The following is a 24,977-nucleotide window of genomic DNA, read 5'->3' as shown; positions in this document are numbered from 1 at the left end:
GCCCAAAGAGTTTTTAACGAAAGGACCAAAATCATGGATGGTGGACAATCTCAGAGACCATTTCTATTGATTTTTCAATCTCAGGGACCATTTCTATTGATCATGCAAATCTCAGGGACTATTTTGTAATAACCCAAAAAAAAAAAGGAAATAAATTTAGAGTCTGTTTAACAACTATCTTGTTTTTAAATTTTTATATACTTTTAAATTTCAAAAAGTTAAAAATAAAATAATTATCAACCGAAAATTTCACCATTTTTTAATTTTTTTTAAATACATATCATATTATTTACACTAATGGCTAGGGAGTGAGTGTCATAATAATTTGATTCGAAATTGATTTTAGTGAGAAACAAACCTAAATCTCTCATTTACAAATAAAGATAAATATCACTAAACTATAATACTAAGTGACAACCGAACTCTTCACTAAAACTAATCCAATTTCACACTTAGCATGATATATGCCTAACCTAAGCAACCCCTTAAAGTTGACATTAAAAAATTTCAACATAAGTGTTCAAATTTTTTGGAAGTCCACACTTCGGTGGTTCGCATTTGGCATATCCACTCCCCTAGTCAAACAAATGAGGCCCCAGGCTCAACCAAAATGAAAAAAAAAAAAATATATATATATATATATATAATTGTTTATTGCCCGATGAATACTGTAAAAGAGAATTAACTCCCACCAATTAAAACTCACCCTTCAGTCCCTTTCATTGGAGACAGGATTGGGATCTCTGTGTGAAGATTCCAGAGATCTTGCAATCATATTCGTTTATCGTATATTGTATGGTAAAAAATCATTGTAAATTTTTTTATTTAAAATCGAATATAAACAATACATAATGAAAATTGACCGCACGATATACGATGAACATATATGATTGGAGGATCTTCAGGATCCTCACAAAGAGGATCTGGAGAGGATCCTCATTCCTTTCATTGCTCTCCAAATTATTATTTTCACTTTCTTTTATACTAGTACGCAAGATACAATTTTTGTCGAGTGATGCTAGAGATTCTAAATCTCTAAATCATTGTTTGTAGACAATATTATGTAGCATTGATGATTAGACTCGTTTTTCAAATCATTAAAAAAAAGTTCAATCATCAACCGCCACATCATGTGGTCTACAAAAAATAGTTTAAATATTTGGTCTCTCTATCAGTTTTCTTTATAATTACACGCTCTATGTGTGACTTACAAAATTTATATTATTTTTAATATTTTACCGTATTTCCACATACTCAATAATTTCTTGAGGTATCAATGATAACAATTTGTGTAATATGAGGAAGAAAGGGTAAAATACAGAAGGTTAATCGTTTCAAGTGTTCGTGCTTGTTGTCTAACCTCAGTATGCGTTACTTCATTAAAAATAGAAAAACTTTTTTAACTGTAGACAATTGAACAATCGTGAAATCAACACATGCACCAAATAGAATCACTAAAAAATAATGCTTACATTCCTTTTTTGAGGTATGAGCTCATTTGCTCGAAGAGAAATACAAGTATTATTCAACTATTTATTAAATAATATCATTTATTAAAAATAAAAAAAAAGTCAAAACACGAAACAATTAAGCCACTGACAAATAAACAATCCTTTATTTGCTGTAAACAGATATGATAAGAGTTGTACAAATATGACTGAACATTGACAAAACCGAACCTAAAAATATAAACAATCAAATTTGATGGTTACGTGGAAAGTGACTTAAGGAATTAGAAAATAAAATACCTAATGAAACGCGTGAGCCCTAAATAATAACCTGCATTTCGTGTTTGGCATGTTTGAAATGACCTCACCTTCTATACCTAAATTCTATAAAATATTAAGAATAATACTTTTCCCACGTATCTTTTTACCTTATACACACTTTCTGTCAACTTTTATTCTTTAATAATTTTCAATTTATTCGATTCAATGATAAAAAATTGAGAGATGAGTGGAGAAAGAAAGAAAAATGCGTAGAAAGTAAAAATATCTAAGGACCTGTTTAGTATTGGACTTGAATTCAATTTTTTTTTAACTCAAAAACAGTTTTTGAGTTTCAAGTTAAAAATTCTTGTTTGATAAGACTATTTTCAGAAAGGGTTATTATACAAAATAATCTTTGAGATTTGCATGATCAATATAAATGGTCCCTGAGATTGAAAATCAATAAAAATGGTCCCTGAGATTGTCCACCATCCATGATTTTGGTCCTTCCATTAAAAACGATTTTGGGCAATTTTCAAAACTTTGTAATTCAATCATTTCTTAACAAAATTCGACCCATAATATATCAAAATGAAGATAGGAAAGTGTAGAATAAGATTATACCTATTTGGAAGCCCAATAGTTGCCAGAGATGGTCGGAAAATAGCCTGAAAGGTGATTGGTCCGCGTGAAAACTGGAAAACTCGCCGGAAACTGGGTAAACTTTAAACGTTCATAACTTCTTCAATACTCAACCAAATTGAGTGATTCAAAAATGAAAATAATACTGCTTGACGAGACTAAGGTATCGTTTGGTATGCAGACGGGACGGGATGAAACGGAATGGGACGGGACAGGACGGAACGGAATGGAGCGGGAGCAAAGATGCCCTCGAATGGAAACAAGGAGGAAGAAGAAGGAGACGAAGATGTTATAATTTTGTGTTCCATGGATGTGGAACGAGTCGTTCCAGGGGGGTGAGGTGGAACGAAAATTCACCCAAAACTCATCCCGTGGAACAGCTCGTTCCACCCGTTTTAGGCGCACCAAACGAGGGATGGAACGCCTTGTCCCACTCTGTTCCGTCCCGTCCCACGTACCAAACGGTACCTGAGAGAATGATACCTTTTTCGAAGGCTAAGTCGCCATGGTTTGATCGGACAATGGCTCGAAAGTGGCTAACCATTTTCAAGTTAGCCACTTTCGAGTAGTGTTTCGGCCAAACCACGGCGAGTTAGCACTAAATAAAGATACCATTCTCTTCATCTTGTTGAGAAGTATGATTTTTGTTTTTGAATCATTCGATTTCGTTGAGTATTGAAGAAGTTATGAACGTTTAAATATTACCCAGTTTCTGGCGAGTTTTCCAGCGAACCAGTCACTTTTCAGGCTATTTTCTAGTCATCTCTGGCAATTATTAGGCTTCTAAATAGGTATAATCTTTTTCTACACTTTCTTATCTTCATTTTGATATATTATGGATCGAATTTGGTTAAGAATTGATTGAGTTACGAAGCTTTGAAAATTGTCCAAAGAGTTTTTAACGGAATAACTAAAATCATGGATGGTGGACAATACCATTTCTATTGATTTTCAATCTCACAGATCATTTCTATTAATCATGCAAATCTCAGGAACCATTTTGTATAATAACTCTTTCAAAAATTTAACTCAAACCAACTTAAAAAAATAGCTTATAAATTAAAAACACAAAATGTCAGTTTTTAAAATTTTCAAATCAATTTACTCTCCACTTTCTCTCTCTTATCCTGTCCCTTATCTCTTTTTTATCTCTCTCCCGCTCTCCTGTCTCCTCTCTCCCGCTCTCCGCTCTCCCGCTCTCCCGCTCGCCCGTCCCCTCCCCTCTCTCCCATCCACCATCCTTCTTTTATCTCCAGCTCCACCAGGAGTTGATTTTAATTTTTAATTGTGAATACTTTAAAAGATAATTTTACAATTTTATATGAAATAAGCTTTTGAATCTTATTAAAAGCTATTCTCAAGAAATAGTCTTAAGAAAATTTTAGAAATAGGATAAATTCTTTTGAGTAGAATACCAAATTAACAAATTTTTTTTTTTTTTAGAAAACAATGGGTTGTTTGATACTTTACTTGAATTCAATTTTTTAATTTTTAAGTTTTAGATCTTAAAAACTTGTTTGGTAAGATTATTTTAAAAATTGAACTTAATATTAACTTAAGAAAATAATTGATTTTCTAAATTACCACAAGTGAGTTTTAAAAAATTTTAAACTTAAAGCCCATTTTTTTTTCCATCTCCTCCTCTCTCACTCTCTCTCTTTTTTTCTTCTTTCTCTCTCCTCATCTCTCTCTTTCCGATTTTCTCTTCTAGTGTTTCTTTTCTCATCTCTTCTCTTTATAACCCTTATACGACCACATCTCTATGAATTTTTTTTTTTCAATTTAAATTTAAAATAATTTTAAATTTTATACTAAATAAGTTTTTGAGTTAAAAAAAAATTTTCAAGTTATATTCTTAAGAAATATTTTGAGAGACGATGCAAAGTTTTTAGAGTAGAAAGTTGTCTCTTTGTTTTTACAGCACAAGCTTTCAAAGAAAAGAAAAAGAAAAATAATAAATAATACAAGTAGAAACAAACAAGAAAAAGAATAAGACGGCGACACACGGAGTGAGCTGCGAGTAGAAACAAACAAGAAAAAGAATAAGACGGTGACACACGGAGTGACCGACCCTCTTTTGGCTCCAAATCCTATTTCTAAAGGACGCCACCTTGGACCAAGCCTCCTGTCACCAGACCCTTACAACTACAAAAACACACTTCCGAAAATATCATCGAATTAAAATTCCCACCTTCCAAATCCAACCTCTCTTCGTCGGATTCCAAATTCTGTGATTTGGGTTTTGGTCTCGTGTCCAGATCTAAAAATGGGTGCCTTGTCGACCATGATCAAACACCCCGACGACATTTACCCGCTTCTGAAGCTCAAAATTGCATCGAGGCACGTCGAGAAGCAGATCCCGGCAGAGCCCCATTGGGCTTTCTGCTACACCATGCTCCAGAAGGTCTCTCGTAGTTTCGCTCTCGTTATTCAACAGCTCGGTACAGAGCTCCGCAACGCTGTAAGTTAATATAATATTATATACACATATATGCATATATATATATATATATATATATGTACGGAAGTGTTAGTTTCTGTATCTGATTTTATTTTTGTTTTTTGTTTTTCCAAGTGGTGATTTCTGGGTTTTGAGGAATTTTCTTGGTTATGGCCTTGACTGTTGATTAGATATATTGTTCTTAGTAGAATTGAAAATTTTATTAGTGTTCTTATTCTCGATTTTTACTGAAGGATGATGGTAATGGTTCACATAAGAGTTTTATTGCTTACGAGAAAAAAAGGGAGGCCTTTTTTTTCGTTGACTTTCCATCTTTTGTTCGTTTTGTTGAGATTTTCTAATGTTTGACTTTTTGCGGTTTTGCAGATCTGTATATTTTATCTGGTTCTTAGAGCTCTAGACACTGTCGGTGTGTTTCTATTATCTTTAGTTCTTGTCTTCCTATTTACTTTCCCATCAATTGTACATGCCTCTTGTAGTCTTGTTCCTGTGGATTACCTGCGTGATTGTTACAAGTGACACAATATTGTAATCTAACTTTTTCTTCAGTGTGGCACTTATGATGCTAATTTATTAACTCACCGTTTCATTGATATAATTTGTTCTGGTGGACATGTACAGAGGATGATACAAGCATTGCAACGGACGTCAAAGTCCCTATCTTGTTAGCATTTCATGAGCACATATATGATCCCGAGTGGCATTTTGCATGTGAGTGGTTTAGCATTCCAAAACTACATTCTGAATGTTTGCTGTTGTCCTGTATCCTACGGAAGAGATTAAGATATATAACTTATTGTGCTGCCAATATCCTGTTTTAATAAATTCCATACACACACACACACACACACACAGAGCACATATACATGTATATATTTAATTATCTATATATAACATAGCGCATTTATGGAATTTTATCTTATCAAGGACTTGATATTCAGCCATTTGATCATTTGGAGGGTTAACATGCATAGGGGTCCTAATAAAATGCAAATTATTGCACTAAAATACCCATATTTGATAAAATAAGTAACAGCCAAGAATGGGGTTGTAATAAGAGTTTATTAGCTTATACTTATATACGTAGAAATGAATATAGGAGTGCATATGCATATAGATATGCCATCGAGAAATTCTTAGTAACTTGTAGCATCTCCAAGAGAAACTCTAATGTTTTTTTTTAAAACTAGCAAGTGAACAGTGTCAAAAAAGTATTTTAGCTATTCAGTTTAACTTTTCAACTCCAACAACACTCTCTATTAACAAACTTTGAATATTTTATTGTTAACGTTTCAAACCCAACCCACCCATTTTCTAAAACAACCTTCTCTCTCTTCCTTTTCTCCTTGCTCAAGGGTCCACCCTTGAGTTTTATTATTTTTAATATTTAGCAAGTGAATAGTTGCTCTCTAAATTTATAGTGTGACTGTTCATTTTGCTATAATAGACTCTTTTACAGCATCTCTTGGAGATGAATTTTTTGAGTTTGGCTTTTTTAAAACAGAGTTTTGGTTGTTTTTACAACATCTTGATTGTTTACAGCATCTCTTGGAGATGCTCACACTCATATTAGTCTACACCCTCATCATAGTATTGTGAACCTTATAAAATTTGTGATCTGCTTGACTTTATGGCAATAGTTCGAACAGTAACCAGAAAAAATCAGACTAATTTCTTTACTTGCCTCTTACGAAAGGCTATTCTTTCGATGTTGTCGTTGCCAGTTGACATTCAATGCATTATAAAAAGTGTCTCATGTTCTTGTTATAAAAAATGATTCCTACATACATATATATAATAATAAAGATGAACATAGGGAAAGGGTATGTTTGTTGTTGATCCTTGGTAGGTATAATACATGCACACTCTCACGTTACTATGTTGATGAGACTTGTCTGCTTGCTCAATTACCTTCGTCCTTGTCTTTAGGTGGTACAAATAACTACAAAGTTCTCATGGACGAGTTCCATCATGTTTCAACTGCTTTTTTGGAACTCGGGAAAGGGTAATTTCTTATCCTTGTATATTTCATTGCTCAATTATTTGAAAGATCTTTTCTGTTCATTCATAATAATTTATGGTGCAGCTTCTCTATCAATGGACTGATTGGAAATCTAGTTTTTGGTTCTTTCTCTTAGTCATTTCATACTTGTTACCGTTATGAGGGTTCTTCCAAATGGAACGCCACTCAGTTATTACATGTAGCTTATAAACAAGTCATAGGTGATAAGCATGGTTGATGAATTTGATGGTTCATACCAGTTACTACTAAGTGCTAACACACCTGCAGGAACATATGCAGAGACTTACCCCACAAACACATACAAATCCTAGTCATGAATTATATTTATCTAGTGAATGTAAAAACTGATTTCAGACGTCGAGCTTTAAACACCTTCAACAGATATAAGCATCAGTTTTCCCATTCTATTGAAGATTCTTACATAGGATTCTTGAAATGTGTTCTACTCTCTATGGATTTCATGACGTTGATATTGACTGAATTCTCTTGCATGTTCCAGCACAATATCCTTGTCCTTCCTTTATGATGTCGGAGAGTTTCCCAAGAAATTCAACTAAGTAATGCGTCTGCACTTCTGTTAATAATGATAGCTCCACATCGTAGTGTTCTTGGTGATTATAAGACAAAGTGCATGGGACAAAAATTTCCCCAACATTTTGGCTATATGCATGAAAACTTTGACCAAATTACTTAGCATAAGACATCTCATCATTTAGGGCAGTGTCTTTTTCTAATATGTCGATCGTGTAGTACATGATGATTGATAATTGGGTAATTCTGGTGCTTCATATATTTTTTTAATTAAAACACCTGAAATGAGTGGTGATGTCCAACCCAACTGACTGTGTTGGATAATCCAGGTTCTCGGAGTAAGTTTTGCCCTTGGAAAATTATGTTAATTCTTGTTCTTTTCAATGAGTGCATGCTTTGCAGTTGGCTTGTTGGAATTGTTTCTTTAAAACATTCTTCATCTTCATGTTGTAACGACTCTCTGCATACACTTCTTTTCTTTTATGGAATAGTCATATATGATTGGAAGTTTCATTGTACAATATTTAGATAAGCGATTGGTTGTAATCTTGCAGTTATCAGGAGGCAATTGAGGATATTACCAAAAGAATGGGTGAAGGAATGGCAAAATTTATCTTGAAGGAGGTTTGTGATGCATGATATATGTTGTAGGAAGAAAGAGTGGATATGCCTATTGTTTCATGTTTCTCATGCTTCAATTAAAATAAACTCCTTTCAAAACCTTTCTGACATTGTTTGCATTGTTTATTGACATATATTTATGATAGTTGTGAAATATATTCCAATTTTTTCACATATTCACAAATATGTATATAATCATTTTGATCTGTAAATGCTATTATGGATGTAGTTATTTTGAATGCTAATTGAAAGAAAATAAAGACTAAAAGTACATCAACCATAGAAAGAATTTTGGCATCTGTTTTAAACCAGGATTTTCTTAAGTAATTTAAAAGTTAAAAGCTTAAAACTATAGAAAAAAGATGTTCTGCAGTCAACTGGTTTCCACAATTTATAAGCGTCTACAGACCATAATTTGTGCATATAAGCAGGCACATTAGCTTACTTAATGTTTTTACACTATGGGAAATCAGATTCTGCAACAAAGTTGTTAAGCATAAATAAAATTTGAATTATTCTTCATTGGATGATTTCCATTTACAATATTCCAAGTCTTATTATCAGTGTACGTTTTGCACTATGTGCAGAAAGGAGAGATGTATTTCTTATGCGACTTGGATGTATTTTGCCTCATCTTGCAGGTAGAAACCATTGATGACTATGATGAATACTGCCATTATGTGGCAGGACTTGTTGGTTTAGGTTTGTCCAAGCTTTTCCATGCTTCTGGAAAGGAAGATTTGGCCTCAGACTCTCTCTCAAATTCAATGGGCTTATTTCTTCAGGTATAACAATAAAATTAAAGCTAGAAATGCTATCTGTTCTCAGTATCAAATGTGGTTCATGGCTTGATTCTGATTCTACAATGTCTGGATCTGATAAACAACAGAAAACAAACATCATTCGGGATTATTTGGAGGATATTAATGAGATACCAAAGTCACGCATGTTTTGGCCACATCAAATCTGGAGTAAATATGTCAATAAACTTGAGGTGCTTCTTCTTTACTTGTATAATTGTAACAGCTTCCTATGCTATTCCTACCAGTTCACCTTCTTAGTCACTTATTTTCTTTCTAGTCTAGTGGAAATCTATGGAAGTGGGGTGGTGATGTAAGGATTTATGCATCACCACACAGTTGGAATTTTTGTTTGAATAAAATTTTTTGATATTGCAACACAGGACTTGAAATATGAGGAAAACTCAGAGAAGGCAGTGCAATGCTTGAACGACATGGTAACTAATGCTTTGATACATATGGAAGACTGCTTGAAGTACATGGCTGCATTAAGAGATCCTGCTATATTCAAGTTTTGTGCCATCCCTCAGGTAGATTATTCCTCACCTTTATCACAAAAGTTAGTCTTTTGTGGTGTGTGTCATAATCTGACATGTGTATGTTACGGATTTATAGAACAAAAAAAACATTATTAGGATGAATTGAGTGATTTTAATAGTATTTTCAAATGTATTATGGTGTGATCTTGATATTCATTCCCATAAGAGAAGTTAACACTGTTAGACCATCAGGATTGATTAGTTGCTTCCAAAATGACCCTCTTGTCCCATGTACAAGTCATAAGAGATCCTTTTGACTTGAAACTTGATTGGAAGTTGGACCAGTGGAATGAAATTGATCCAAGTGCTTCCAAAATGTCTTGGCTCAACAGTATTTCTGGATGTGCATTTGTTTCCTCCTTGGTGGTCTAGATCTGGATTGTTTTTATTTTCAAACCTTTGGAATTCCCATTGGAACTCTTCATTTGATCAGGAACTCTTCAGATTGCGTTTCTCTTTCCCTTTCAGCAAAATTCAATATAACGTTTTGTGACTTCATAGTCTGCTGTTTAATTATTCAAACAAGATCATCTTCATGTAATCTCATTTGATTTGTGCTGCCTTTACTAGATCATGGCAATTGGCACCCTAGCATTGTGCTACAACAACATTGAGGTCTTCAGAGGTGTAGTCAAAATGAGGAGAGGTAAGATTTTAATCTATGAACACGGTATTCCTTTCAATTATAACTGACATTTTGATATAATCAAAACAAAAATAATTGCATCTTGTATTAAATAAAGAATAGCTTTGTCAAAAACGGTGGTGTGCATGTGCCGTGAGATGGTCATTTGGTAGATACATCTATAAGAATTCCACAAATCCTAGCAACATTGTTTTCTTAGTATAGTGATTTTATCGGAGATTTTGGAAGCTTGCGCTGTTGGAGACTACTCTATAGACTAGCACATTTTAGTAACTACAAGTACTTTTATATATTTACTAGGGAAATGCTCTATGAAATCACGTCATGATAAAAATTATTTGTTAGAAAAATGAAAGTACTGCGACTACTGGTTGATTATGCCTTCCACCTCTGAACCCTTCATGTACTACTGGTTAATTATTTGAATTCCTCTCTCATTCTATTGGGGTTTGCGATGGTTTGGATAGAATACTTGTCATGTTGTGTGATTTTGGTCATATGATTTGTCATAACTCTTTACTGAAAGTATTCAATTCTTTGCTGTATTTTCTAGGTCTTACAGCAAAAGTTATTGACCGAACAAAATCAATGGATGATGTCTATGGTGCTTTCTTTGATTTTGCTTCCGTTATAAAGTCCAAGGTAAGATGCTTCACGAAACTAGATATGTATTATCTCGTAGCAAGATAGCTTTACTGCATACTAAACTTAGGTGAGAGTTGGGTTTGATGAACCCAACCAACCCAGATTTGGCGAGTTGTGGACGACCTGGGAATTTGATAAGTTGAGTAAACATCTTTATACATATATCTTTAGGGGTAATGTTATTGGCACTCCAAAAATGTCATTGTGCACTCCAAGCTTTCTTTATTTAGAAAGAAAAATACCAAGTATGAGGACTGCCCAATGAGTTTTTCGGAGTGCCAATGACAGCACTCATCTTTAACCTGAATTAAAAGTCAAGCAAACACGGTAAATAATTTTTAACCCAAGCAGGCCTAGGAATTATGATATGAATGTATTTTATTGGAAATGTTCTCTTGTCAGACTATCTTGTGTAGACTATGAATCTGGACCATTGATCTGGTTGGCTGAATGTCTTGTCCATATCAGAGTCTGACAATATAAACTCTCTCTAGCAAGTAGCAACAGAAGTCTGGCAGGGGAACATTATCCGTAGTTTGTGTGTGTGTATTCCTATCAACTCTATAAATTGGGTAAATATGAGTAGACTTCTAGCCCGCCTAAACTGACTATTTGCACTTTTAGAATAAACTCTTTTGGATGCGCCAATTTGTCTAGTTTTCCCAGTATGGATTTATCTATGGTTTTATAAACCAATCAGATTCATTAAAGATTTAATGTTGGCTGCAGGTTGACAAGAATGATCCTCATGCCACAAAAACATTGAGCAGAGTGGAAGCGGTACAGAAATTATGTAGAGACTCTGGAGCTTTGAGCAAAAGGTATGCATTTCATAGTTTCTAGCTCTTCTTCCTGAATATTGAACATTCATATTTAGTTATTTACTGATTATCTGACAAGTATCTATGGACCACACCAGGAAATCTTACATCATCAACAACGAACAAAATTCAACTCTGGTGAGTTTCATCTAGATGAAACAAAAAAAAAAAAAAAAAAAAAAAAACTCCGAAAACTAGAATCATTGCAGAATACACATACTGATTAGTCTACATTCTGAATGCAGATTGTGGCGTTGTTTATTATATTGGCGATCGTTTACGCTTATCTCTCTGCTAGCCCAAGAATTTAATGTAAGTGTCGTCGAGTTGATCAATCCATAACTGATTTCATAGTCTTAATTTCTTACACCAATTTTCTTCTTGTTGTGCAGGGTTTGCATTTCTTATATATTCTTCAACATAAATGGCTGGTTACAAAAGTACATGCCTCGTTGACTACATTAGTTTCTTGTATTTGTATGCAATAACGGAACTGCTGCTGCTGCCGTTGTGTACTCAGTGTGAAGTTGCCCTAAATTATTGCCGTTGCCTTCGACGCCGTTTAGCATAGTTACGGTTGCCAAACAATTGAGCCTCTGTTTTTTTTTTCTCTGGAGTTCATATGTGATTGTTCTGCTTAAGAAAAGAGTACCTTGTTTATATGAAAGTAATGTAGTATTTTATGCGTGCATACAATAATGGCAATGCTTGTATGGTATTCTGTCTGATTTGTCCGAAATTAAATCCATAGATATATACCTAGTAATTTCTTGCACGACTCGTTAACTTGACATGAAACGACACAAAATAACTATGATGTAGAAGCAACCTTTATATCTCATGGAGGCTTTTAAGGCCCACACCACATCGAATTTTAACCATTCAAATCATCTATTTTGTAAGTTGCACCTTGTAGATCAGCCTTGCAAAATATTAACCAAATCGAAAATATTTGAGGCATCTAATTGAGTATAAAGAAATCGACGAGCATTTATTTCTAAGAAAACATTGAAATTTCATCGTGATAATTAAATAGACAAATAGTTTCAGATTGAATTGAATTTTTGTAAGGATGATCTATGAATTGAGATATACAAAATAGACGGTTTAGATCGTTAAAATACGGTGTGAAGTGAATCCCACAACTAATCCCCTGAATAAAATGGAAATTCCTTCCCTAAAGGGCATGTATATCTAATTACCTATTAATATGTATCCAACCTTTATCCATCTATATAGATATAAATCTCATTACCTGTTAATATGTATGCAACATTCAATTTCACAATATAAACTGAAACAAAAAAGAGATAGAGCAGTAAATTCAATAGTGGGTAAAAAGGATTATAAACACAACTGACCGCATGTATTTTATGTGGGTGTAATTGGCACAAAACGAACAAGTGAGTCGGATGCTTTTTAACAACATCCACCCACACCCTCATTGCAAGTGGTCCAATTGGCACAAAACGAACAAGAGCGTTCGGATCACTTACGACCACCAACCTTCACCATTCACTTCTCTAGAACCCATCCAATGAAGCAATATGCACTTTTTATTTGAATTTGAGGACTATACGGAAAAATAAGAAAGCATTAATCTAAGTTACTACCAAATTAATTCACATAAGCAAGACAATTATTATAGCTCAAATTAGTTGCAAAAGAAACATGAAGGAACAATGTAAAAATTGAAACTTGCCACTAAAGTACGTGTGTGTCTCAGGAACTGCAACCAACCAGTTAGGCCATCTCCAACCGAATGGTGTAAAGGGCCAGAGGTTCGAAAATAACCCGAAAACCATCTCCAACCGAGGGCTCATGGAATTTGAGAGGGTTCCACGGAATTTGAAAGGGCCAAAGGGCTAGAGGGCTGGCTACATGCAACCAGCCAGCCAGCCCGGGACTGGCAAAAAAAAACATTAATCCTATCGGTTATAACAGACATGAATGTTTAAGCTAAAATTCAAATGCAACGGCTAGCTAACGTCAGCTAGCTGTTGCATTTAAATTTTTTTTATGCAGTTTTATTATTATTTCGTATTGTACAAAATTTTTCCTATAAATTCTATTTTTCTTTTTTTTTTTTTTAAATTCTATTTTTTTCCTATAACTTTTATTTTACAAAATTTGTTTCATATTTTTTTTTAAATTCCATTTTTCCTATAACTTCTATTTCACAAAATTTGTTTCATTTTATTTAAATTTTTTTTTTTCCTATAACTTCTATTTCACAAAATTTGTTTCATATTTTTTTCCTATAACTTCCTAAGCCATTATACAACATTAAATTAAATTAAGTAACATGAAACAACATTAAACAATATGAAACAACATTAAATAACATTAACCAACATACAAATTACACAACATAAAAAAAAAAATTTAACAACATGAAACTTAAGCAACATTTTTAAAAACATTTAACAACATAAAACTTAAACGCATACTTCATGTTTCTTTTGGCCCAAAGATGTGCAACACGATCGTATTGTAGGTACTTGTTTGTGGCACGAGGACGTATCATTTTATAGCGCCTTATGTACTCATTTATAGAGATACTACAAGTTCTTGGATTGAAAGGCAAATTCGGCCCATCATATATTTTTGCACGAGCGCTTTTTGACCTATTTGGATCTTCTTGGTCGTCATCGGACTCTCCATCAATATACCCATCTCGCTCATCCTCTACTATCATATTGTGTAATATGATGCAAGACATCGTGATGGAGTCCAAATTTTCTCGACTCCACCCTCTTGCCGATTCGCTGATGATCTTTCACTGTGCTTGTAGAATACCGAAAGCTCTGTCAACATCTTTGCGGTATGCCTCTTGGTGTATAGTAAACAACTTTTCTGCGTCATTCCTAGGGTTTGGAATTGCTTGGACAAGTATCGCCCATCTTGGGTAGATGCCATCTGCCAAGTAATACCCCATATTGCATTGACGACTGTTGATGTAGTAGTCAAGTTAAGGTGCTTTACCTTCTGTCGAGTTGTTGAAGAGGGGTGAACGCCCAAGAACTGTAATGTCATTTTGGGATCTAAGGACTCCAAAGAAAGCATGCCAGATCCACATGTCATATGAGGCAACCGCCTCTAACACAACAATTAGCTTTCTCGACCTTCCGCTAAAGCCTCATTGTCATCCGGTAAGATAGTTCTTCCAATCCCAATGCATGTAATCTAATGACCTTATCATGCTTGGAAACCCACAGTCTTCAGCTTTGCGAATGAGCCGATTCAAATCTTCTTGATTTGGCCCACGGAGGTGCTCATCTTTATAAACCTGAACAATTGTGTCACATAATTGTTCAAGAGTATCAAGGCATGTAGACTCAAACATACCATGGGTTTCATCCATCGAATCAGCTGGAGAGTCATAGGCCTTCATTCGGAGTGCAACAATAACCTTCTGATGAGGTGAGAAACCAGAGAGGCCTGCTCTGTCCCGCTTCTGTGGAAAGTATGGATTGACCTGCTGAACATTATGAAGTAAACGCTCGAAGACATGACGCCTCATCCGGAAGCGATGTCTGAAATCCTCTTCTGTGTACACCGAGTTGGGCTTGAAGTAGTTGTTCATTAGATTGGCATGCGCCATCGCTTTGTTTCGTGGTTTGTAAGAGCGACCAGCAACAGAGCCACCCCATTGAGGTTGTTCCTCAGTTGGCTAACACACCGTGGCTGCAGCCATGGCTGCTGCTTTGTTTTGTTTGTTGCGCCTTACTTGAACTTCTTCATTAGACTCCTCATCTTCTCGTCTCATTTGCGCCCATTTTGCTTCCAATTTGGAATTGGATGAAGACCCTAGTTGGAATCCGAAGAGGATCTAAAGTTAGAATTCATTGCAAACTTGAATTGAAAGAGATTGAATTGAAATAGATTGAATTCAAAATTGTGTGAATTATAACTCAATATCCACCTTATTTATAGCAAAAAAAATTCAAATCCAACAGCTAGCTGATGTCAGCATGATGTCATTTACTAACGGCTAGCTAATGTCACTTAGCCGTTGGATTTGAATTTAAGTTTTAGTTTTTAAATAATAAATTATGTTTGGCCCTATGGCCCCATGGCCCTTTGGCCCTTGGTTGGAGACGGTTTTTTGTGATAGGGCTAACACAAGCCCTATGACCCTCAATTGGAGACGAAGGCAAATATGGCCCTGTACTGTTCATTAAAATATTAATATCTTGGAGGGCCAGAGGGCTGAAACGAGCCCTCTGGCCAGCCCTCGGTTCGAGATGGCCTTACAAGACGCCTAAAAAAGTTTCTACTTTTGAGGATATAAAGGTCTTTATGTAGAACGTAATGGCTAAATGAATATTTACTGCAAATGTGAGGCATTCATGCACCCTTAGGCATTAATGGCTTCCAAATTTCCAATCCACCCACTATTGAATTCTTTATCAAACATCTATGTCCCATTAACGTAGGGTGGGTTCAGTTCCTTTCGGTTTGTTATTTTACCGAAATTGAAAACCGAACGAAAGTTACAATTAGGTTTTTCTTTCGCTTTGTTTCGGTTCAGTTTTGACGGTTTGGTTTGATTTCAATTCTGTTTGTACATACTAGCATATGGGCAAAGTGTGTGAGAAAATTTTTTATTTTTGTTTTTGAAATAGAAGGAGAGGAAGAGAGTGATAGAGAATGTGAGAGTGGAATTTTTTTTTTAATTTTTTTTAATTTTTAATTAGAGATATGTTAAAATTACATGTATGTAAGTTTTGAAAAAAAAAAAAAACGTAAAATTTAGCTGTGTGTGTGACATCCCACATCGCCCAGGGGAGTGATTCTTATATGTATATTCCCATCTCTACCTAGCATGAGGCCTTTTGGGAGCTCACTGGCTTCGGGTTCCGTAGGAACTCCGAAGTTAAGCGAGAAGAGGGCTAGAACAATCCCATGATGGGTGACCCACTGGGAAGTTGCTCGTGAGTTCCCAAAAACAAAACCGTGAGGGAATGGTAAGCCCAAAGCGAACAATATCATGCTACGGTGGTGGAGCGGGCCCGGGAAATGATTCGTCCCGGGCCGGGATGTGACAATTTGGTATCAGAGCCTAACCCTGGTCGTGGTGTGCCGACGAGGACGTCGGGCCCCTAAGGGGGGTGGATTGTGACATCCCACATCGCCCAGGGGAGTGATCCTTATATGTATATTCCCATCTCTACCTAGCACGAGGCCTTTTGGGAGCTCACTAGCTTCGGGTTCGGTAGGAACTCCGAAGTTAAGCGAGAAAGAGGCTAGAGCAATCCCATGATGGGTGACCCACTGGGAAGTTGCTCGTGAGTTCCCAAAAACAAAACCGTGAGGGAATGGTAAGTCCAAAGCGGACAATATCGTGCTACGGTGGTGGAGCGGGCCCAGGAAATGATTCGCCCCGGGCCGGGATGTGACAAATTGGTATCAGAGCCAATCCCTGGCCGGAAATGTGCCGACGAGGACGTCGGGCCCCTAAGGGAGGTGGATTGTAACATCCCACATCGCCCAGGGAAATGATCCTTAAATGTATATTCCCATCTCTACCTAGCACGAGGCCTTTTGGGAGCTCACTGGCTTCGGGTTCCGTAGAAACTTCGAAGTTAAGCGAGAAGGGGGCTAGAGCACTCTCAGGATGGGTGACCCACTGGGAAGTTGCTCGTGAGTTCCTAAAAACAAAACCGTGAGGAAATGGTAAGCCCAAAGCGGACAATATCGTGCTACGGTGGTGGAGCGGGCCCGGGAAGTGATCCGCCCCGGGCCGGGATGTGACAAATATTCCCTCACGGTTTTTGTTTTTGGGAACTCACGAGCAACTTCCCAGTGGGTCACCCATCATGGGATTGCTCTAGCCTCTTTCTCGCTTAATTTCGGAGTTCCTACGGAACCCGAAGCTAGTGAGCTCCCAAAAGGCCTCGTGCTAGGTAGAGATGGGAATATGCATATAAGGATCACTCCCCTGGGCGATGTGGGATGTCACAGTGTGAAATTACATTTATGCCTCATATTTCTTATTAATGTTCTATTTTAATTGGAGGGTTAAACTGATAATTTTATAAGATTTTGGTTAACAATAAGTGTTTTATTAATTAGTAGAGTTTCATAAAGATTTAGTTAATAATGAGTGTTTTATTAATTAGTAGTTGTGTTAAGGTATTGAAGAAAATTAAAAATATTTAAAATTCATTTTGAGGTGGTTCTCATTCACCAGAAATCCCAAGATCAATGGTGCCACAAAGTGGCATATGAAGCAAATGCATTAATTATTCAAAAGAGCCCAACAAAACTCCAAGCAGCCCAATTCTGAAAACCCCAAAACCCTCCCGACTTAAATCCTCTGTTTTTTTTTTTTTTTTTTTTTTTTTTTTTTTTTTTTTTTTGTGAGCGACTTGGATCTCTGACTCTGCGGCGTTGCCGCCATGGCCGACGCTCTCTCACCGGAACCCGAACTCTACTCACCACAACCGCACCAAAACACTCCAAACAGTCCAAGTAAACTGAACAGCCGCAAAAGAAAGTCCAACGACGACGGCAAAGCTCACCCCGTAGTGCCTCCCCTAGTTCAAAAACTCCTCAAACGAATTGTTTTGTCCCTGAGCAAGCCCTCCTATCTCCTCGGTGTTGGCTCCACGAGACCCTGAGCCGAGCACCGCGCCCGGCTCACCAAGCTCATGCGGAAGCTCGTCAAGCAGCGCAACTGGGTCGAAGCCAGTGGAGTCCTAAGCGTGTTGTTGGAAGGCAGCCAGAAAGAAAGGTCGCGGGCGAACAACCGGTTCAAGTATTGGGTAATGAGATTAAAGTTTGAAGCTTTCTAGGCTTTAATTGGTGTTTGAAATTGAATAGTAGTAAATTAGAAGAAACACTCTGATAATTATAAGTTTTATCGAAAAACACTTTGAAAGCGCAATTAGAAAAAAAGAAGAAGAAGAAATCCGTCATTTATCCACTTGTCATGTTCTAATTGAGTTCTTAGGTATTGAATTTGAACTTGTTATGTTAGTAGGGAAATGTGTACTTTTTTTTTGTGTCCCCGCTATGTCATGCTCTATTTCTAGAATTTTATTTTCCTATGTCTGTGTTGTGTCTCTTTGCATCTCACGCCTGTAATTCATTTTCATTCAGTTTTTATATCCTTGATATTTGTTATAGGTGGACTTTCTCTGCCACTTTTATTTGGCTAAGTACAGACTTTAACAAACGAAAGACAAAATTGGCTTGTTGGATAGCAGAAATGAGTCTTCAATTTTCCGTATTAGTTTTGAATTACCTTTTCCTTTTTTTTTTTTATCTGACTTAGGCTGCAAATATGGCGGCTTTTAAGAGATACGATATGCAAGACATCACCTAATCAATCATGTTTGTTTTTTTCCAGTCTCACGCAATTAAAGGAGTTTGGAAATGAACCACTGTTAATGATGATTGTAGGATTGGCATACCAGCAACTCTGGTGTTCCAATCTTCCAAATGAAATGAAATGGAGGGAGTCCGACCAGTTTTACACTGCTAGGGAATCAAATGAACTACTTCCACACTCAGAGGGACGTTATGCTGGTAATACTCACGAGGCTGGTACTGGCATTCAATGTGGTTCAGAGACCTCTGTAATGAATGATAAGGCATCATATATTGGTGCTGATGGTGGCATACATAGAGATATATCTATGGGGGTTGATGACATGGAGATAGAAAATTCTCAACCAAACTTTGGGGCCCAAAGTTTTTATGCGGACCCTGATGAAGATACAGAAAATGAAAATGATGGTGAAATGTAGTATGCTCCTGTTTTTGATGCCCTTGGTGAGTAACTAGTTTCCTGCATTCTCCCAATTGATGTTATGTGTCAGGCTTTCAATCATTGAATTTCTTTCTTTGTATAAGGAAATATAAACATTGTCCCTTTTCTCATCCATATTCATGATGAAGAGTTTCTGTAAATGCAGTTGCTATAAAGGGGGAAGGTATAAGTTTTATAATCTAGTTCCAGCTGATTTAAATTAGCACAGTTCAAAATAGTAGATGCGTTGTTTAGTCTGTTAGTCTTGACTACAATTACCAGATACTGGTTGTAACCAGAATGCGTCGATTACTCAACATATTGTGTGTGCGTGTTTGTAGTAAACATCTGTTACTTTTACTAAAAATTAACAAATCACTGTTTCCATTCACTCTGTATTTTCTTAGGTGTTTATTAACTTCCTAAGTATATTTTTGTTCTATTCATTATTGTGATATATACCTGATTTAGGGCTTGGAATCTCTGTTACTTCCCATACGATTGCCAGAATCTATAGATAGGGAGGATTTCATGAATTCACAGACAACAATTTTTAATGACAGTTTTAGGAATGCAGTGAAGTATTTAAGGCTTGCTCTTCACTCCATGCCCCCAGTATTGCAGGCTTTGCTTCCTTTGGTACAGGTAAAAATTTGTTCTAGTGAAGTAATAACATTATCTTAATATGATTTTTATAAAATTGTAGTTGCTAATGTTATGGCAACCCTATTATAATTTTTTGTTGCTTTTCTTAAGTACCAAGTGATATAGTTGTACCTTATGGTACCCTGCCAACACTCAAGTACTCTCTTCTCAGGCTTTTTCTTTTCGTGGCAGCTGTTGCTGATTGGAGGTCAAGTAAAAGAAGCCCTAAATGAGATTGAAAACTGCTGTAGTCCAAATACTGCACTGCCACTTCGGTACTGATTTCTTTGGCAAATTTTGTTTTATCTCTGATTGTGAATGTGAATTGAATATATAAGTTAGAAAGCACACCAGATGAATGGAAATTAATCGGAAATTCTACTAGATTGATTCTAGAAAACATGGGATAAAAGGTGAAATGATATTTTACTGTATAGGATTTGACTTGAATGATTGCTGCAGTGGCGGTTGGTCATAGCAGTGAAGTTGGAGGTGGTGATACTAGTAATACGTTGATAAATGAGTAATTGGTGCCAACTTGTCACTGGGATGAAGAAGTTGAATGAAATAACAATGACAGCACCGGAAGAGAATGATTGATTGCAAGAAATTGAAAATAAAATCAAGGAGCTTTACAAAAATCATGGGCGGAAATGTCTCTTTGTCTAGGAATAAGGCACACTTTATTTGGAAAACAGCATTTCCAGACTGGTTTCCTGGTCTTTGTCGGTTAGTTGGGTAATGGTTTTCTAAGTTAAGACACTGGCGGCAAGCTGGTTCAGAGTTAGTCTGGTCAGACAAGTCGGGTAGGTCTGGTTTTCTGAACAGCGCTAAAAGGTCAACATTGGCTTCACTACAGCAGCTTTGGTAGAAAGTAGATCATAGGAATTCCTTCTTCAAAAGTCTGACAATTACTAACAGTTGACAGTTGTGTTGTTAAAGTGATGGCTTTTCTGGTGATGGGTGTTTTTTTTTTCCCTCCTGCTATGAGACATTGTATTAATATGCTATCATTTAGGTAATCTCGTTCTTGAGCATTATAACTTATCTTGAATTTTGGTTAGATTTGTTGAAACAAAATATGCTGTCTGCGGACAGCAGTTGTAAAACAAATGACCATGTATTAGAGTCTGAACTTTCAGGACTTCTGATTTTTTTTTTTTTTGTGTGCAATTTTTACCATTCAACATTTTGATAGTTCTGCATGTGAAAGTTCCTATATTGGACCATCATTGGTGAAGTTGGATCTCTTTTTGTCAATAACTAATGACTTAAGGTAGTGTATGGTTGTTGAACCGAACTTTGAATGGATGGAATCACGATTACAAGAAAGACATCGGTATTTACCATCCTTTTGATGGAGTGACATTGTATAGGAATGCTCATTTGTTGTTTTGGTTTTGGTCAACCAAACCTGGAGTATTCCTATGGAATATGGATGCGTATTCTATTCCAAGGTTCATTCCAATAATTCAAATACTACCTCATTTCTAAATATTTGCTTAACTTTTTGTTGCTTTAGTTCTTTTTGTGAGATATGGATTTATTTTCTCATGCTAGTTATTGCTCTATGGTCTTGTCACCAATCACACAACGATAAAAATTTAATGTGTACACGTTGGGCAGATTAAGGGCTACACTTTTGGAGCAATTTGATCGTTACAACAGCGCCCTTCTTTCTACCTGTTTTGAGGATGTCTTAGAGAACGATCCAACCTGTTACGATTCATTGGCAAAACTTGTTCAACTGCATCAAAATGGTATGTGATTTTTCTCAGCTTGGTCATATATGCCCATTATTCTTGCAAACAGACAGAACACTAACATTACATGCTGATCATATAATTACCATGTATATTTCACATTCATGTCATTAGAAAAGATATATCATATGAGGAGTGAGCTTATAAATTCATGGGTTCTCTCTAGCTCAGTTAACGGAGCATATCGAGAATTCTTCCATTCTCTTAAGTCAGACAATTCTCTTAAAGAAATAAACCTAAAGAATAAAATCTCTCAAGATGCAAAACCCCTTATCGGGTGTTTAGAAATTTTTGAAGTTACTTTGAGGATTGACATGACTACATCTCCTTAGCTAGAACTTTTTCTTTTTACTAGTAAAAGGTTTTTGTAGAACAGATAATTTATTTGTCGCAGTTCCAATTGTTAAATTTATTTGTTGCTGTTCCAATTGTTAAAATCCCTTTGAACGTGTCTAATCCCACTAGTCGTTTTGAACTTCACATGGTTTGGAATTGAAACCAAGTTTCTTGTAAGTATATGACCAGAATTCCCTAGGTGCCAACTTCTCCATAGTACAGATAATTTCTATTTTCTTCATTTTCTCAAATCCCTGAGCATTTTGCTGTGGAACTTAATTAGTCTTTCTCATTTTCTAAGTTTTCAAGGTTTTAAATGTCTCATCGACTAACAAAATCGGTATTTATGACTAACAATAAACTTGGTCCTATTTCCAAAAATCCTGGAAATCCTTTCTCTGTCTTTGGTCTTTTTGGGCTATATATTTTTGGGAATTAATACCTCTTCTTGTTTATGTAGTTTTACTCATTCTTTTGAAAAGACACTCTACTTGATCGTATTGATTTAACTTTATTTTGACACTCGCGAATAAAATATTTTATATGAACTTTTTATAATTTAAGAGAAACTATTGTTTCAAATCTTAATATTTTCAAAACTTGGATGCTTGTATAAGCAGCTAAAATTTGGAAGTCCTTGACAACAAGAACTTGAACTGAAATTTTGATTTTTATAAATTATTAACGGTTTCCGTTGCTTTCTTCTGATATTTTGCAGATGAATATAGTCCCGAGAGTCTACTGGAAATGATAGCTTTGCATTTAGATGCAACCTATGCAGACTACAACACCTGGAGAGAATTTGCTTTATGTTTCCTGAAGCTTTCTCAATATGACGAGGACCGAATGTCCGCGTGTCTGAATGGAAATGAAGGTGGACATAAGGAGCGCTACTCCGTTTGTTTCAATAGGACCCCCAAAATGTTTATAGAGGGAAAGTCTGGAGAGAGTTGGAGATTTCACTGCAGATGGTGGCGTACACGTCATTTCAGCCACCAGACGCTAACCTCGGAGATTGCAACGGCTGAGTTGCAGCTCTTAACTTACAAAGCAGCATGCGCGGTGCATATGTACGGGTCAGAGTTTTCGTACTTTGTGGATGTGGATGCTTGTGCCTGTTTAGAGAAAGAAAATGAGAGGGATTTGCTCATGTTTTTGCAGACCAACATTCAAAATTCAGTTTAAGAATACAACCAAACTTTGAACAGAGAAGTAGATGAGTTTATGGAGACAAAGCCTGACCGTATTTTGTAACTCTTTTGTTTCCTTGCGTCTCAAGCAATCAAAATCAAGATATATCTGTAGGACTAAGATGATCATTATTTTATTTATTTATTTGTATTAGTGAAATCGAAAAGTGCATTGAATCTCCTAGTTGTGCCTGAAAATGTCAAGAAGCTCAATTTTTACGCTAGTGACATGTTTACTTGGAATGGGAGAAGTCATAAATCGGAGGGAAAGACGGTTATTGGATCAATTAATTTATGATTTTTTAGGTATTTGAGTATAAACATTAATGTGGAATTCACCTATTTCTTTAATGTCCATGTGCATCAACAAACATTGGATGTCAGGACTTGAAAATTGGAATAATTTCAATACCCATGTTGTTTTAGTATTGGAAAAATTAAAAGTGAAGCAAGGTTTTACACAAGTTTTAATTAATTATCATGCCATATCAAACAAGAAAATATATCGCACCACGTTCGGCACATTCATTTAAACTCAACACTTACTAAGCTCACATGACCCAAGACACGTGGTTTTACAGGGGCTTGCTAAAATGGTTGAGGTGTGAAATGTTACCTAGTTCCACAAGGCTCATGAAAACTCTTCAATAATGAAGACTTTGGCGTGCTTGGGAGCACCAAAGTCCAAACCCATTAGTGCATTGTCCATGACAATAACCTAATTCTATTACAACCTATCGACCCAAGAGACGTATATTCTCCTTTCTTGCACCAAGACATATTTCCCGTGTACCTATTCATGTTACAACTCATCTTACCTTTTTTCCAATTCTTTCCCTTCAGCTTCTCGGCCTTGGAATGCTATTCCTTGTTTTCCCAAAAAAAATAAAATAAAATAAAATTAAAATAAAAAATAAAACTCAACCACCATGGCCAAACTCATCCATCGTTAAAATCTCTTAGAAACCTTCATGCTAAACTTAAGCCTAGTCAACAGCAAGTACTGTCTCATTTGATAACCTTGTGGATCTTTAGTTTCCACGCTTCAACCTCTCATGCCAAACCATTTTCGACATTAATTAACCACCTTAAGGAAGCACTTCAACAACCACCGTAAGAACTTCGATGAACATTGAAAGCATTTCAACAAAAGATCGACCCAAAAATTGGTGACTTTCGGTTTTTTTTTTTTTCTTTTAATTTTATTCATTTCTATTTAGTTTTTAATTTTTCATTCGGTGTGTTTTTATTAGTAGGTGTTGCTGATATGTTGAAAGAATGATGAACAGACTAATTTGCTTATAATTTTAAAAGAAGTATTAGATGGAATCAGACGCCAGGGGTCAATAGGCCAATTTCGAAAAGTTTAGATCCTTGATTTATCACAGAATAGGTTTTTTTTCTTTTTTTTTACGAACGTTAATAGTGAGTTAAATTGTTAATTGTTAGAGAGAAATTTATGGACCATATGAAAGAAAAAGGTAATGTTAGTGAGACCAAATTTTTTAAATCAAATTTGCTAACTAACTGATGTGGTTGTAGATAATTGGATTATTAATTAAGTGTCGATTAACGTGTTTGTTTTTTATAAGTCACACATTATTTGGTTTGCAAACTTGGAGAAAATTTTCATTGTGATGGGAACATGGGTCGTACACCATGTGTTTTTATACAAGTGATGGGAAATTATATTTTTTAAGTTATTAACTTTTTAGCAAACATATTCCACTATTAGTATAATGACATGTGATGTACCATCCTTATTTCAATCATACTAAAAACATCTCGCAAATTTAATTTAAAATTTTAATGAGAAAAATATAATTCAGGTTGAAAAGGCAGTTTA

At 35.7% G+C, this 24,977-nt stretch overlaps 2 protein-coding genes and 1 pseudogene across 4 annotated transcripts; 2 read left to right on the top strand and 1 right to left on the bottom strand.

Annotated features, from left to right (window-relative positions):
* The first annotated feature begins 4,370 nt into the window (after positions 1–4,370).
* LOC137728750 (squalene synthase 2) lies at positions 4,371–12,163 on the top strand. 2 transcript variants are annotated; one of them, XR_015951820.1, is made up of 15 exons: positions 4,468–4,812; positions 5,179–5,221; positions 5,434–5,523; positions 6,742–6,817; positions 7,921–7,990; positions 8,629–8,772; positions 8,877–8,981; positions 9,171–9,317; positions 9,897–9,972; positions 10,526–10,614; positions 11,347–11,438; positions 11,537–11,576; positions 11,684–11,750; positions 11,831–11,945; positions 11,990–12,026. XR_015951820.1 is itself a non-coding variant. In XM_068467507.2 (14 exons), exons 1-13 carry the CDS (start codon positions 4,618–4,620, stop codon positions 11,747–11,749), a joined length of 1,233 nt encoding a protein of 410 aa, XP_068323608.2. In that variant the 5' UTR covers positions 4,371–4,617; the 3' UTR covers position 11,750; positions 11,831–12,163. The 2 variants fall into 2 exon arrangements, 1 of the variants encoding a protein (XP_068323608.2); XM_068467507.2 differs by having other exon boundaries at positions 4,371–4,812; positions 11,831–12,163.
* Positions 12,164–14,583: 2,420 nt separating this feature from the next.
* On the bottom strand, positions 14,584–15,042 carry LOC148693418 (uncharacterized). Its single transcript, XM_088678010.1, has one exon. The coding sequence runs from the start codon at positions 15,040–15,042 to the stop codon at positions 14,584–14,586; it is 459 nt and encodes a 152-aa protein (XP_088534136.1).
* A 2,603-nt stretch (positions 15,043–17,645) lies between these two features.
* LOC148693417 (uncharacterized) lies at positions 17,646–23,542 on the top strand (annotated as a pseudogene). Its single transcript, XR_015952428.1, has 9 exons — positions 17,646–18,208; positions 18,573–18,604; positions 18,796–19,191; positions 19,347–19,381; positions 19,480–19,520; positions 19,669–19,842; positions 20,035–20,117; positions 21,469–21,602; positions 22,660–23,542. The product of XR_015952428.1 is annotated as an uncharacterized LOC148693417 (transcript).
* The last annotated feature ends 1,435 nt before the right edge of the window (positions 23,543–24,977 follow it).

This window comes from Pyrus communis, chromosome 10, assembly GCF_041283825.1.
Source record: "Pyrus communis isolate YQ-2024b chromosome 10, ASM4128382v1, whole genome shotgun sequence".
Lineage (NCBI taxonomy): Eukaryota > Viridiplantae > Streptophyta > Magnoliopsida > Rosales > Rosaceae > Pyrus > Pyrus communis.
This window is presented reverse-complemented; position numbering and strand designations above follow the sequence as displayed.

Bases quoted from the DNA above. Each gene is read 5' to 3' on its own strand.
- LOC137728750 (XM_068467507.2), top strand. From the start codon at position 4,618: ATGGGTGCCTTGTCGACCATGATCAAACACCCCGACGACATTTACCCG. The intron at 9,973-10,525 runs GTAAGATTTTAA...TGTATTTTCTAG, and splicing joins TGTAGTCAAAATGAGGAGAG to GTCTTACAGCAAAAGTTATT. The intron at 11,577-11,683 runs GTGAGTTTCATC...TTCTGAATGCAG, and splicing joins ACGAACAAAATTCAACTCTG to ATTGTGGCGTTGTTTATTAT.
- LOC148693418 (XM_088678010.1), bottom strand. From the start codon at position 15,042: ATGGCGCATGCCAATCTAATGAACAACTACTTCAAGCCCAACTCGGTG.